Genomic DNA, 14,076 nt, shown 5'->3' with positions numbered 1-14,076 from the left:
TATGTGGTTTAATTAAGAACGAAATATCAAAATGATTCTGTACATATATATTCCTAACTTACTCCTTTCAGGGGTAGTCAGAGGCGCAAGGCACATTTAGCCAACTAAATATGATGTAAATACATACCGATCAAAGTTAGAGGTCCAAACACTGTCTCATCTCCAGTCACGGTGCAGTTCCATCGCCTCTCTTTAAACTGGTATTGGCACTCAGTGATGCCTTTCTTTACTCCAGCGCTCACCACCGGCATATGATCCTTATGCCGTCGACATATGCGTCGCTGCCCCGGCGTCAAACCTCGGATCCGGGCGCATAACCGGGACTTCTCGGAGAATAGGTCGGGCTGGTTGGTCCACTTCTCGAACTCTAGTAGACCCATGTTACTGAAACAACGAGAACATATACATACATATATAAATACTCATGCCTTTTATATGCGAAGTGTTAGATAGAGATAGACAGAAAAAGCGGCGATAGCCTAGTTGAGTGTGGAACGGACTGCCGAGACGAATGACCGCAGGTTCAAATCCTAAAGGCACAAACCTCTGACTATACAAAAAAAAAATGTGTGTATTCTTTGTGAATTATCGCTTGCTTTAACGGTGAAGGAAAACATGGTGAGGACACGTGTATACCTGAGAAATTCTCTATAGGCATTTTGAGGGTGTATGAAGTCTCCAATCCGCACTAGGCCAGCGTGGTGGACAAAACCTAATCCCTCCCAGTAGTAGAGGAGGGCCCCGTGCCCAGCAGTAGGACAGTATATGATACGGGGTGATATTATTATAGACAGAGATAGAATCGTAGTCGTGGAGGTGTCAGCCGTGTATTACCATTGTGATAACTGCCCGCAAGATACGGTCCAACATACGTTAGAGTTTTGTATAGCCTGGAACGAAGAGTGCAGAAGTTTGTCTTGACATTGGGTTTGGTTTCATCGGCGTGGATAAGTCCCTAGGGTGCCAAATTAGACCAGCTTGGCGGGACTGGCTTACTCGAGGTGATGGACCCTTAAGAGTGCAAAAGGTTAGAGGTATAACTAATGCATTTCTTGCGCTATGTATTCCGTCCCATAATGTGATAGAGCGCGGTCTTATCACTATGTCATGGCGGAAATTCTGCAATATACAATTTTATTAATAAAACCGAATAAATGCGACTTGGACTCACGCACTGTATAAACTTTTTCATGATTTTAAATCAATTGGATGTACCCTATATGTTTTGATTTACGTGTAAAATCTAATTATATACGCCATAAACGGTATTTTGATCGCGTTGACTTATAAGTTTGATTTTTCTATAACTGAAAGACTCCGTAAACTTGAGTATTTGGTATAAATTTCGACTAAACTGTACTCGTTCCTGAGAAATAGGGTTATGGCAGTCATACAAAAGTGAAACAAGGAGAAAGTGGTCCTATAAGGTTTCCTTTTGAAGTACTGAATTCAAAAAAATCACAACTGAGAACTTTGTTTTTAAACTCAGTCAGTTAGCTGTAGGTAATTTAAAAAGGTTGTGATAGTAGTATATTATGTGATTATATGTATATAATATTAGATTTTGCTTTGGGCTTCGGCTTTTCGGAGTTCCCGAGATATTTTTTTTTCGGCTTACTTGATATGTATCGTTATATTATGACCAAATTACACACAATCGTTATAAATTGCAGCCTGTATGTTATTCTGATGTATGACCAATATTACTGTAAAGTTTTATCCAAATCCGTTCAGTAGTTTTTTTTCGTGAAAGAGGAACAAACATATATACATCCAAACTCACAAACTTTCGCATTTATAATATTAGTAGGAATATAATATTAGAAGGAAACAGTAGTTTTAGTTTAATGTAATATTATTATTATTGTTTTGATTAAATTAAATGTACGTTTTGTTGCATTCAAAAAAAGAATACATTAAATTTGAACGTGTAATGTCTTACAGATATTTGTGCAATGTCGAAAAACATTTAATTTGTCACTGTGCAATTATTTGCACATATTGTATATTGTATTTCACGGTCGCGAAACAATTTATTACTGGGAAATTTCCGTGTCTTCATTAAAAATATTTGTAATGTAACGAATTTCAACTGAAAATTATATATTCTTTTCAGACTAAAGGGGTGATTCATTGGTCGATTTTTAATTATTATATTTTTTTTTTTGTATAGGAGTCGAACTACTTTGGTTCGTGATGACCACAGATGTTAAAATAATACAAAATACCTACCAGTGTAGAGGAATCATCCACGTATCATTGACTTTTACGTTATAAATTAGATGTACTGAAAGGTTCGTTGGACACGCCTTGAGCATCTGCTTTTATAACCTGAACTCTAATATAACATGATTAAGATCGAACACACTCACGCCTTTTATCCCCGAAGGGGTAGACAGGGGCGGAACTTGTGCGCATACTTTCCGCCGTGTGTTTTCTGTCCACAAATTTCAGACTCCGGGCTGATATACATTAAAAAAAAACCTAAAATCAATTTTCCCGACTCGAGGATCGAACCCGACACCTCAGCACTGCAGCCGTACTGTAATACAACTCTGCACCGTCATTAAGATCATTTCGGGAATATTTGCAATCATACAAACATTGACTAATCAATTGTTACTATTTATATTAATTAATTAAATGTTATCAGATTATGATTGTGAACGTCTCCTATTCCTAAAGAATCAGTTCATACTTTACCCCTTGGGGGAGTACAATCAGGCTTTATAATATATTCCAATTCCTATAATAGTTATGTTTAGTATACTCAAAATATATGAATTTCCCCTTGTTCTCTAGGTGGGTATGTGTCTTAAGTACTGTATAGATTCTGACGAAGTTTTCATTGTCTAACGGAAACAATATCACGTATACCAATAGACTCATTGCGTAGAATACATGTTGCTAATTAAAGTTTCTAAAGAATTCCTTTATGTTATGTAGGAACTTAGGTAGGTATTTTAGATCGTTTATTATGCTTCAGTATCTCACAATTTTACAATATTTTTAAGTAATATTGTAAAGTTACCAAAACCCAGTAGAAAAATAAAAGTCAAAATCTGTTAGTAATGTTTATTATAACATAACAAAATATATCTTAAGAAATATTTTTGGCACGTTCACATGTACATACAATAATTAACATTACACTTATAAGGCCATTAACCATGGCTTTTAAACAAAAACAATGCTTTTAAATTAACAACTTGATATCTAGATACAAAATAGACTCTTATAAGACCACAATATTTTATAACTTGACTATTTTAAACAATTGACTATAAAACACCATATCTTCATTGTTCGGGATTCTTACATTTTGGCATCTAGTCAGTATCTACCGAAGATCGTCACCGTAAAGTTAAAACCGTGGCTTCTTTGACTCTTCAGTTTGATCTTGGCGAACCTCTGTCCAACACCGCCCGCTACCACCGCAGGGAACCCACCATTGCCATCAGTATAATGGTCTTTAACGACAATCGCAGTTATGTACGCGAAGTTCTTGATGCCTGCCTCAGGGTACTCGATAATGCTCGTTCTGACGATCAAGGGGAATCCATATTTGTACTCGTTGATGGTGTATAAAGGCACGTCGCGGTAGAGGATATGTCCAAGGTATAAGTCGTGACTTTGCGCTGCGCCGGCGGCGACGAGGCACAACAGAGCGGTAAGTGTTAGAGCGCGCATTTTCGTTCGTTCGAAACTGAAGGACATTTCTCTGCGGTCCTCTTATATATATATGGTCGTGTTATGCGATAACGAAGCAGGTGTTTTGCGTCACATTATGGAGACTGCGTTTTCATATAAAAAAAAAAATATATATTTTTTCAAAAGGGAACCCGAGGCATCCAATTTTTGCCTTAATTAACACATCGCGGTCAATTTGATTTAAAACAAAAATTAAGACAGCGGAAAGTATTATCTCAACTTATAATTACCGTATTTAATATTTTGTTTAATATCACCCTAAACATAAAATGGAAGACGGAAGGAATCTGTTTGTATGGACGCTTCACCACTAAACTATACTACTACTTCTTTCCTGCTAGCCCGAGCTGGCTTCTATGTTTACTATATTTTTCATTTATATTATTTTCAATATAAACTGTCTTCGTTTATATAAGCTAATTTAATTAAGTAATAGTTAAATATTCTCATGTACCTTGACTTATCATAAGTGCAACTATGTTCGCCTACGTGATGAATAAAGCATTTTATTTATTATTTATTTATTTAATATATAAAGTTGAAGAGTTTGTTTGAACGCGCTAATGGCAGGAACTACTAAACCGATTTTAGTTTTTTTTCACCAATAGGAAGCTATATTAAACCTTAGTTCTCTAAGGAACTTTTATCTCGGGAATATATCTATCTCGGAAAATCTTTTTCACGTGGGCGAAGCCGTAGGCAAAGGGTAATATAATTTAGCTTCTGCGGAATTTATTTTGACAAAAAAAAAAATCAAATTAAGGCGGAACAGTAGATATAATTTTAAGACAAACTTCAATAAAAGCTTCTCCCAACCTTTTTTAAATGTATTTTACCGTAAGATAGAATGAAGACAACACTGAACTATACTAGTCTAATATATCATCTTTAAGATTTAAAACCATGCATACACGCCTAATTTACATATAGTTACGAAGAAATATATTCAAATCGAATTTATATATTATATTCAAAGTAAACCATACTTAAATATCGATACAAAACTATTTTTTATATTTTATTTTGTCCCAACATTTCAGAGACTGTAGTTTTCATGGCCACGTGGCGGACTGAGGTGTGTGTTGTCCAAAATCTCAATATTTGTATGTATCTACTCTTTAAAATATAGTTAAATAGTTTTAAGTGAAAATAAATAAAACTAATCGAATAATGGATAGAATGGAAGAAATAGCACGAATCCAAATAAAATTCAGGTCCAAACAAAATATACGTTTCATCTGCCTAAATTATTTCATGCTTCATTACTACATAACGCTGAAGGTGGGAAAACACGTATCAATCACGATGTATGTCATATGACGCGTTCAATGTTACTTTAAAACAAACTTAGTTGTTTGTATGCTTTTGCTTTCCTCCGTTCCGGTGATTCCTTATCTTATGCATTATGCATTGTTTTTTTGAGGAGTCGCCGTGTTTGTCACTGGGGATACCCTGCAAACAGTATGTAGGCTATCCCCCGGCTTAGCAACTACAGTGGGTTCCTAGGAGAGAATGGTGGGGGATAGCTGGGATGGAAGTGTGGAGGAAGGACAAGGAACCATCGTAGGATGCTGGGGAGAAGGTCAGGGAATGTTCGGGAGCCCTTAATGGCCTTAATGTGAATTGGCAACCTTGAGGTATACACACTTAACTGTGCCTAGGGTCGCGATAGATGTCCCCCCGTACATGAGCGTGCATTCGATGTATAGACCACACACAAGAATTACCTCTGTTCATCATGCAACCTAAAACTTTTGTTTATAATGACATCAGTCCTGTATTATATACCACTGCTAGGCAAAGGCATTTACTACTAAAAGGGTTAAGGCCTTCGTCCACAACCTAATGCAGGTTCGCAAACTTCACATACCCTCGAAATCGTTATGGAGAGCTTCTCAAGTAACTCTCTCAGGAGTAGGGGTCAGTGTCCAGCAGTGGGATGGTATATACAGGGCTGGTATTATTATTAGCATTAAAGAAGGAAGAAAAATGTATGTTAAATTTCCGCCACATATAGTATACTATTTTACGTCATTCTATGAGACTGTTTGTTCTGTACCTATATCAGATAAAACAATTAGACTAATAAAACATTACACAGTTTTTCATTTAAAAAAAACATATATTTATCGCGTAATCGTATATCAAGGATTTTAGGTAACATTTCGGAATTTTCTGGTACATTTGTCTTTTTATACTGAAAAGTGTGTTATCTAAAGGCATTCAGGTTTCCTCACGATGTTTTCCTTCACCGTTAAAGCAAGCGATAATTCACAAAGAATACACACATGATTTTAGAAAAGTCAGAGATGTGTGTCCTTGAGTTTTGAAGCTCCGGACATTCGTCTCGGTAGTCCGTTCCACAATCAACTAGGCTATAATGTCGGTTGATAAAGAAACAAGTGTTATCTACCCATCTATAAATAATGATTTTTTGAATCAGTATATACACAGAAATGAGATCATCACCGTGGTAAATGTAAAATAAACAATCGATGATTCACAACAGTTATTGTTGAATTGTAGTTCGTTATGAAATGGTAAAGAACCCTAATTTTCCTTAAGGAAATATACTTCTGTCTGCAAAATATAATTTAACTATAAAATATGTAAGACCGTATATGTGAAATACTGCCTCGATGGCGTAGTTATATTACGGTATAACTGCAGTGCTGAGGTCTCGGGTATGATTCCCGTGCAAAGTGAGATATGATGTTTCTACTCATTATCAGTCTGGACTCTAGAATGTGTCCCATAGAATGACAGGTTCGTCCCCTATCACATCATGGGACGTAATGTACTCAGCGGAACGTAAATAAACGAGTTCTGCCTCTGCCTACCTCTTCGGGATGGAAGGCGTGAGTGTGTTTGTTGAATACATACTAGTTTAGCTTGCAACCCTACGGGCATCACACTATTTTCCTAAAATAGAGTTCCATAGTAAGCCAGAGTATTCAGGTATAAACAAATCGCCTTCAAAAACCATTAAAATCCAAACAAGAAATAAACTTATCCCCGGGTATATATTGGTTACCAATTTCGGAGTCGGTCACTAAAAACGAATTATAAAACGAAGTCTCCGCGCTTTGTAGCACATTAATTGTCTCGATACAAAAATTATCTGAATTCAGTAGTATGTAATAAAATTAATAAACAAATTAGTTTTATAATATTGACACGTTTATATCCGTTACAACTATACGTAATTACTGTGCTAATTAAATTATATTTTATGACATAGAACACACACTGTATGACTCAACTTAAATGTTGTATTAATAACATATTGTAGTGTAAACAGTTTGTAAAACTTAGCGTTTAGTGCATTTTGGGCGTTCAAAGATTTAAATAATTTAATGAACATAACATTAAGTTTATTTTGTATTAGATGTTGCTCGCGGCTTCGCCCGTGTGAACACCTTTTCCCACTTCCTCAGAAACATGTGATTCTTAACGCTTCCCGGATGAAGTTAGTGCCATATATTTGAAAAATCTGATATAAATTCCATTATTGTTTTTATTATTTTTATACGAGTATGATAGAGTGACTCCACTGCATTTGACGGTAAGTAGAGTGGGGTCTAACAGAAGGTCGACTGACGAGAGATGATTACACCTCGACTGTAGACACAATTATGCCGGCCTGTTGGAACTGGATCTACACAGGCTGATCCCGGAACGCGACCCACGTGGGACATTATGGCGGGTTTTAACACCTTTGTACGTTGGTCGTAATCGGATAGAAAATATATACTACCGCCAGCAAAATATTATATTACTTTGTTATAAAAGTGTCGAGAGACTTACTCGTCTCGTCCTCTCCATTTAAAATAAAGCAAGCATTGACAATTGCTGTCTACTTATTACTCCTTTAATAATTTAAAAGCGAACACATCGTACTTATAATTAAAAGAACTAACTGCTTCGATGGTGTAGTTGTATTAATCCGAGACTAGTGCCGAGGTTCCGGGTTAGATCCCCGGGTTGGGCAAAGTGATTTTGGGTTTTTCTACTCGATATGACGATAGGCGGATACAATATCTACAGGATAGCGGCGATAGCCTAGTTGGGAGTGGAACGGACCGCCGAGACGAATGTTCACTGCTACTTAACCCAAAACGTACCTCTAACCTTTGTAAAGTTATGTGTGTATGCTTTGTGAATTATATCTTGCTTTAATGGTGAAGGAAAACATCGTGAGAAAACCTGCATACCCGAGAATATCTCCAATAAATTTCAGGTTATGTGAAGTCTACCAATCCGCACTAGGCCAGCGTGGTGGACTAAGACCTAATCTCTCTCGATAGTAAAGGAGGCCCGTGCCTATCAGTGGGACTGTATATAATACAGGGCTGATAATATTATTATATTCTTTATGGCGATAGGTTCCCTCCTATCACATCATTGGACAGAATACTCACGGCGAAAAAAGGGTGCATCAGTATTGTGGCTCTGCCTACCCTTCCGGGGATAAAAGGTGTAAGTGTGTGTGATAAAAAAAACCTAAATTGATTTGGATACGGCTGTTTTAAAATGCCTGAGGGGATATGGATGAAACGCAAAATATGACTCGTACAGTATCACTTAGTGTCTGCTTACCCCTGCTGGATACAATCGTGATATATGTCTTTGAACTATCCTCTAGCACTACAGGCCTTTGCAAAATGAGATTCTTCATGAGAAATAATCGATCACTTGTAATAGGTTTGTACTTCTTATCGGTTACTCGTGATCTTTGATAAGATTATGAAACTTAGGATGCTATGACTTTAGTTTAGTCCAAAACCATAATTAAAAATATTCGCTCTACGAATTTGGTTCATCCTATTTCATCTTAGAAAAGGAAAGTAGGGTTGTATACCATGACCCGAAATCGATTGCGGTCACTATTTGCTTCAATTAATTTTTGCTATTTAATAAGTATTCGGTTTCGATTTACCGCATTTTATTTGTACATACATAAAGTATTTCTCGACCTAGAATTCGAACGAAAGATCACAGATTGCGTTCGGCTGTGAATGCTAAACTTTTTTTGAATCTTTGAACTTAACACAATGGATACGTGTCGTAGCGAATTGTACTTACTGTCATAGTGTCCTCACGTTGTTGAGATCTCGATGGCTCGCATACGTTTACATTAAGATGACTCAATTATACCAAAGGACGGGGCGAAAACGTCTCGCTCTTAACGCTAACAAAAAAAAAAACAATGTATACGTGTTAAAATTAAACTATTTTTCGGATTTAATCGCGGTCATTATATTTTAATTTTCTCCCAACGTTTCGAAGACTTTTCAGCCTTCGTGGTCACGGGGTGGACTGAGGTGTTACTCATTCGCAAAGTCAAAGTTACAATATCTACCTACATTTTAATTATACAACTTTTTAATTTTTTTCCTGTTGGTGGTCCGATCTACGCAGAATGAGCTCATAGTGTCTTGAAGTCTGGCAGCCGGTCTTTTGGGTTCCGATTTAATTAAGGAAAATTAAAAATATAAAAACCACGATAAAATCCGATAAATAGTTTAATTTTAATGTCTAACCATCGCGTAAACATAAGAAATCAAATGTATATGTACACGAGTATATGTGTATACGCTAATGTTTTGACTTTTTCAATTTTGTTATTGTGTATAAATATGTTAGTGAGTAGGTAGAAACTTTTCCGCCCTCACACCCACCACTACAACTCCTGTAAGCCAGGATCAGCAGTGGTACGCATTTTATGACATCGAGTAGTGAAATTCGGCGTCTAAGGGAATACTAATTTGTCATTATCCCGCAAGGAAATTAATCAAATAGAAAGATGGGGAGGAGCTGGCTGATTATTATACGTCTAGGCTGAGGTAGCTACCGTTGCGTCACTTAAGGTGGCCACTGAAAACCAGCGCTGTGTTACATCTTACATCGCATTACGCTAAGCTGGCCACCCAATTGTTACATCGCTGGCGTCCAACGCAGCCCTAATTAAAAAGGTTGTTCTTTTTAATATATTATAACTCACACATTTTTGTTATATATTTTATGCACCACATTTGTCAAGAAACATATTTCTTTCTTTTTAAAAAATATATGGAAATTACATATTCGATAAGTCTATTATATAATAATTATAATATCAGCCCTGTATTATATACTGTCTCACTGCTAGGCACGGGCCTCCTCTACTACTGAGAGGGATTAGGCCTTAGTCCACCACGCTGGCCTAGTGCGGGTTGGTAGCCTTCACACACCCTCAGAGTTCCTATAGAGAACCTCTTAGGTATGCAGGTTTCCTCCTTCAAAAGTGTGTGCCCTTGGGATTTCAACCTGCGGACATTCGTCTCGGCAGTACGTCCCACACCCAACTAGGCTGTCGCCGCTCTTATAAGTCTATCGATAGGATATTTCATTCTCATACATTAATCTAGCGTTAACGATTGTAAAAAGGCATCTTCGCTACGGGTCTTAAAGATGTAGGTGGAAATACTATAACGAATCAGCCATATTGTTAAATATCTGTGACTAACGACCTAGGAGTTATTGTTAGTGAGTAAGTTATGACCGCATTTAATTCCTATAGGTTTTAGAATGTTTATAAGAATGACCTTGACAATATTGACTTATGGAAAATACACTGACGGACTCGCTAGTCCGTCAGTGTATAAATTCAGTTGTGATGATTATGGAACGAAGGGTCGCAGGTTTGGATCTCAAGATAAAAGATTTTGTTTACAAATATTTATTTGGGTTTGACGATGCAGGAGTTTATTATATTATTAATGTATATATATCAATCAAATATTTGTTATAACTATGATTGAGAACTAAAATAAGGATTGATGATGAACTTAGATTTGTTTATTTAGATATGTATAGAATAACTAGCACATTTTCGGAATCTCTATTTCAGCATCAATTTTATCTGCTGACTGCCAGACGTCATATAATATTATATAACTAAAATAGTTTTTAAACTTATCTTCAATTGTTTTCTATGGTCAATAATTTACTATACAAAGTACCGACTCAAAAATCCAGACATTATTTCGACAAATAAAACACATAGGTAAATAAAAGGCAAAAACACATTACAAAAATTTATTTAATAAATAAGAATATCACATATTAGTACTTTCTAGCGTATTGGCTGTCGTCGTAGTGATGCTGAGAATGGATTCCTTTGCTGAAGTAGTTAGCGTTAGGGTCGTTGCCATATACTTCAATCAAGAACTTATATCCCCTCAATATAGTTGGACTCTTCAAGGCTACAGTGACGCTCTTGGTGCCAATACCTCCTGCTTCAATATATGCCTCACCATCTTTATCATCCCTTAAGTCTGTTACGTACACAGCACTAATAAATTCATTGTTTGGAGCGTTGACTATCACGTCATCAGTTCTCTTCCACAAAGCAGGGTCTGCTTCCTTAATCTCACTGAAAATCTTCCTTGACTGAGGAGTTACGAGCCCTAGTCTGATATCGTTTGATTCGGCGAAGGACGCCAGGTAGAGCAAAGCGAGTGTCACACTGATTTTGGCAAACATTGTGGTACGAAATTCTAAGTACAAATGAGGTACCAATTGAAGCAGCTGCGTTTATATACCTAGCAAATTAGCAGTCTCATGAGATCATACTATTCTGAGTAATGCACTATTTGACACAGGGACGCTAATACTAACCGCCATATTAAGCCGTCCTATCTTGAGGAAATTACGTCATCCCGATTTGATTGATGTTAAAAACATTTGTAAAGTAATAACTGACAATTTTGATGTTTACGTCGATCATTCCATTCATAGAAATAGCATTTTACATGAAGACGCTAATAAGATGAGTATATTTATCACCATTAGAATGGCCGTGATCTTCGAGACATTTCTGATGTGAGTGCCATCGGCTTTGGACGTGAAAATGTCGTTTGTAGTCCCAATTCTTGCAGCAGTAGTGGTGATAGCAAGCTGCAATGACCTCAATCTTGGCTACCCTGACCCTACAGCGCACTTGATCTACAGCAAAGTTCATCAAGAGAATCCAGCTATTTGGGTCAGGTCTGAGACTTTCAGGGTCAACTGTTCGAGTAGCCAGGTCATTAGTGCAATCAGGATTTTGGACCTCAGACAAGATAAGTGGGGTGAGGCGTACATCAAAGGTGGTGGAATAGGACAGAATTCCGTCACAATTGAGCTGAACAGTCCAGGAGTGTTTAGAGGATACAATTTCTGGGTTGAGGTGTATGCTATCCAGACAAACCATTTCTTATATAACCACGGGAAGAAGTGACCATGTGAACAGTGGACTCTATTTTGTACGTTATTAAGTTGTTATTTAGTTAATAAGATGATTGTTTTACGAAATTATCGTCTTCATGTAAGTTATAGTTTATTTGAAAACACGATTAGATAGTACTGTTTACTTGTAATATTAATAGCTGTTATTAAAATACTTTAGTGACTAGAATTTAGTTTCATTTTGTATAATTTTTAATGGATACAAATAAACACAAAACAGAAACTGCTTCTGATATTTCCAAATATTTTACCTCCTATTTCTATTTTATAAAAACTTACATTTAGATAATTATTGTCACTGTTATTAATGAGGGATAATCTCTAAAATGGCTACTTCGATTTTGGTATTATTCAAAAGAGATTTTTTTCCTAAATCTATTCTTATAGCTTTCAAAGAATGTAACTATAAAGCTACTTCGGTTTTGTTATTTTTTTATTATGAAAGAGATTTTTTTCCTAAATCGATTCTTATAGCCTTCATAAGAATATAACCATAGAATTTAACGCGAGTAAAGTCTTCAGAAAATGTATTATTTTATAGGGGTTTTGTTAGTTTAGAGCAATTGTTTACCTCAGTTGTTTGTCCGCTTCCGTGTGAGAAGCATTAGCGGTTACAATTTACATTGATTTCGTGGTGTAGATATTTACGAGCAACGTGACACATCACGACTGCTCCGTTAAGCGAGAGTATTGTATTTACATACGACGACTTAAGTTATGCAATGTCTTAAAAACCTTCTCAGGTATAGAGAACGTCAGGTATATAGATACTAGTATTACTTTATTATTATTAATGTCTTTACGAAATCGTTTTGAATGAGAACTATTTACGATATCTTTCTTTTTATAATATAAGAAGCGGCGATAGCCTAGTTAGGAGTAGAGCCAACTGCTGAGACGTATATCTGCAGGTTCAAAATCCAAGGATACCTACCGCTGACATTTTTAAAGTTATGTGTGCATTCTTTGAGAATTATCGCTTGATTTAAAGTTTTCCTTTTAATTTTACTGGCAATATCGCCAGTAAAAACTATTGCTTGCGGCGTTATTCGTGTTTTTTTTTATTGCTTTATATGACGAGACAAGCTTGCCTTTTGCCTGATGGTAAGTGATACGACCGCCCATAAACAGTAGAAACACTATCCAACACCATGCATTACAAAGTATTGTATGGTATTGCACTGTGCTCGCCATTCTAAGACATGAGATGTTAAGTCTTATTATGTCCAGTAGTTACATGTGAAGGTCATAAAGACTAGTTCGTGTTTTCGTCTTTCTAAATCCAAGTTTGGGCTGGACATTGATGAATCGGTTAGTGGTACAAGTGGTACAATAAGAGTAGACTCATCTATATATGTTGTAATTCAAATTAAGCATGTTTCGTCGATTGACTGTTGGTATGACATTAAAAAATAAATAATCTTAGATTTTCAGCGGAGATACAAGGAATAGATAACGCACTTTTTATTTTTTTACCGTTTGTTTTCCTCATTATTAATTGACGTACTACGTCAAAACCGACATAGATTTAAAAATTAATAACTGAAGAAAAAAACTCTTACAGTTCGTAATAATTATCGCAGGACAATTTACTAAACTAGCTTACTAAACGAAACAACGTAACTCAATTCGCGCCGCGGGATACTTTTTCGCCTTCAAGTTTATTTTCGTGCAATATCAATGGAATAAACCATAATTATCCAACCATCATTATCATAAGGATAAAATACACGAAAATAATGGAAATATATTACCACTAATTGGTGGTTCAACTTTATAAACAAATATTATTATTTGAAGTATTTTGTTATGTCGAATATTTACAATTAATTAAAGCTTTACAAAATATCAAATATAATTCCATTTGTAGTATATTTTGTGGAATATTTAACTGAAATGTAGTGGAAATAAATCTGAATGTTACGTATAACTTGTTTCTTTTTGTAAAACTAACAACAGTATGTAAGTAACTAACCAGTATAAGGGCGCAATGTTTAGGAATACAATCTAGTTTTTATGCTTGTATATTTCATAATTAGCTTTAATTTTGATTGTAATCTGTTTTGCGTCTTAATTTTATTAAATAAATAAACA

At 35.9% G+C, this 14,076-nt stretch overlaps 3 protein-coding genes across 3 annotated transcripts in view; all 3 read right to left on the bottom strand.

The window, feature by feature from the left end:
• Positions 1-14,076, bottom strand: part of LOC115453617 (protein Wnt-5b) — a 58,859-nt gene that overhangs the window by 22,343 nt on the left and 22,440 nt on the right. The window contains exon 2 of the mRNA XM_037444070.1: positions 128-384. Within this exon, the coding sequence (XP_037299967.1) occupies positions 128-384 (257 nt within the window). The remainder of the gene's footprint in view (positions 1-127; positions 385-14,076) is intronic.
• LOC119190871 (probable salivary secreted peptide) lies at positions 3,062-3,713 on the bottom strand. The gene has a single exon (XM_037444102.1). The coding sequence runs from the start codon at positions 3,688-3,690 to the stop codon at positions 3,334-3,336; it is 357 nt and encodes a 118-aa protein (XP_037299999.1). The 5' UTR covers positions 3,691-3,713; the 3' UTR covers positions 3,062-3,333.
• LOC115454316 lies at positions 10,778-11,270 on the bottom strand. Its single transcript, XM_030183059.2, has one exon. It carries the CDS (start codon positions 11,236-11,238, stop codon positions 10,819-10,821), a length of 420 nt encoding a protein of 139 aa, XP_030038919.1. The 5' UTR covers positions 11,239-11,270; the 3' UTR covers positions 10,778-10,818.

This window comes from Manduca sexta, chromosome 5 (assembly GCF_014839805.1).
Source record: "Manduca sexta isolate Smith_Timp_Sample1 chromosome 5, JHU_Msex_v1.0, whole genome shotgun sequence".
In the NCBI taxonomy this organism is placed as follows: Eukaryota; Metazoa; Arthropoda; class Insecta; order Lepidoptera; family Sphingidae; genus Manduca; species Manduca sexta.
This window is presented reverse-complemented; position numbering and strand designations above follow the sequence as displayed.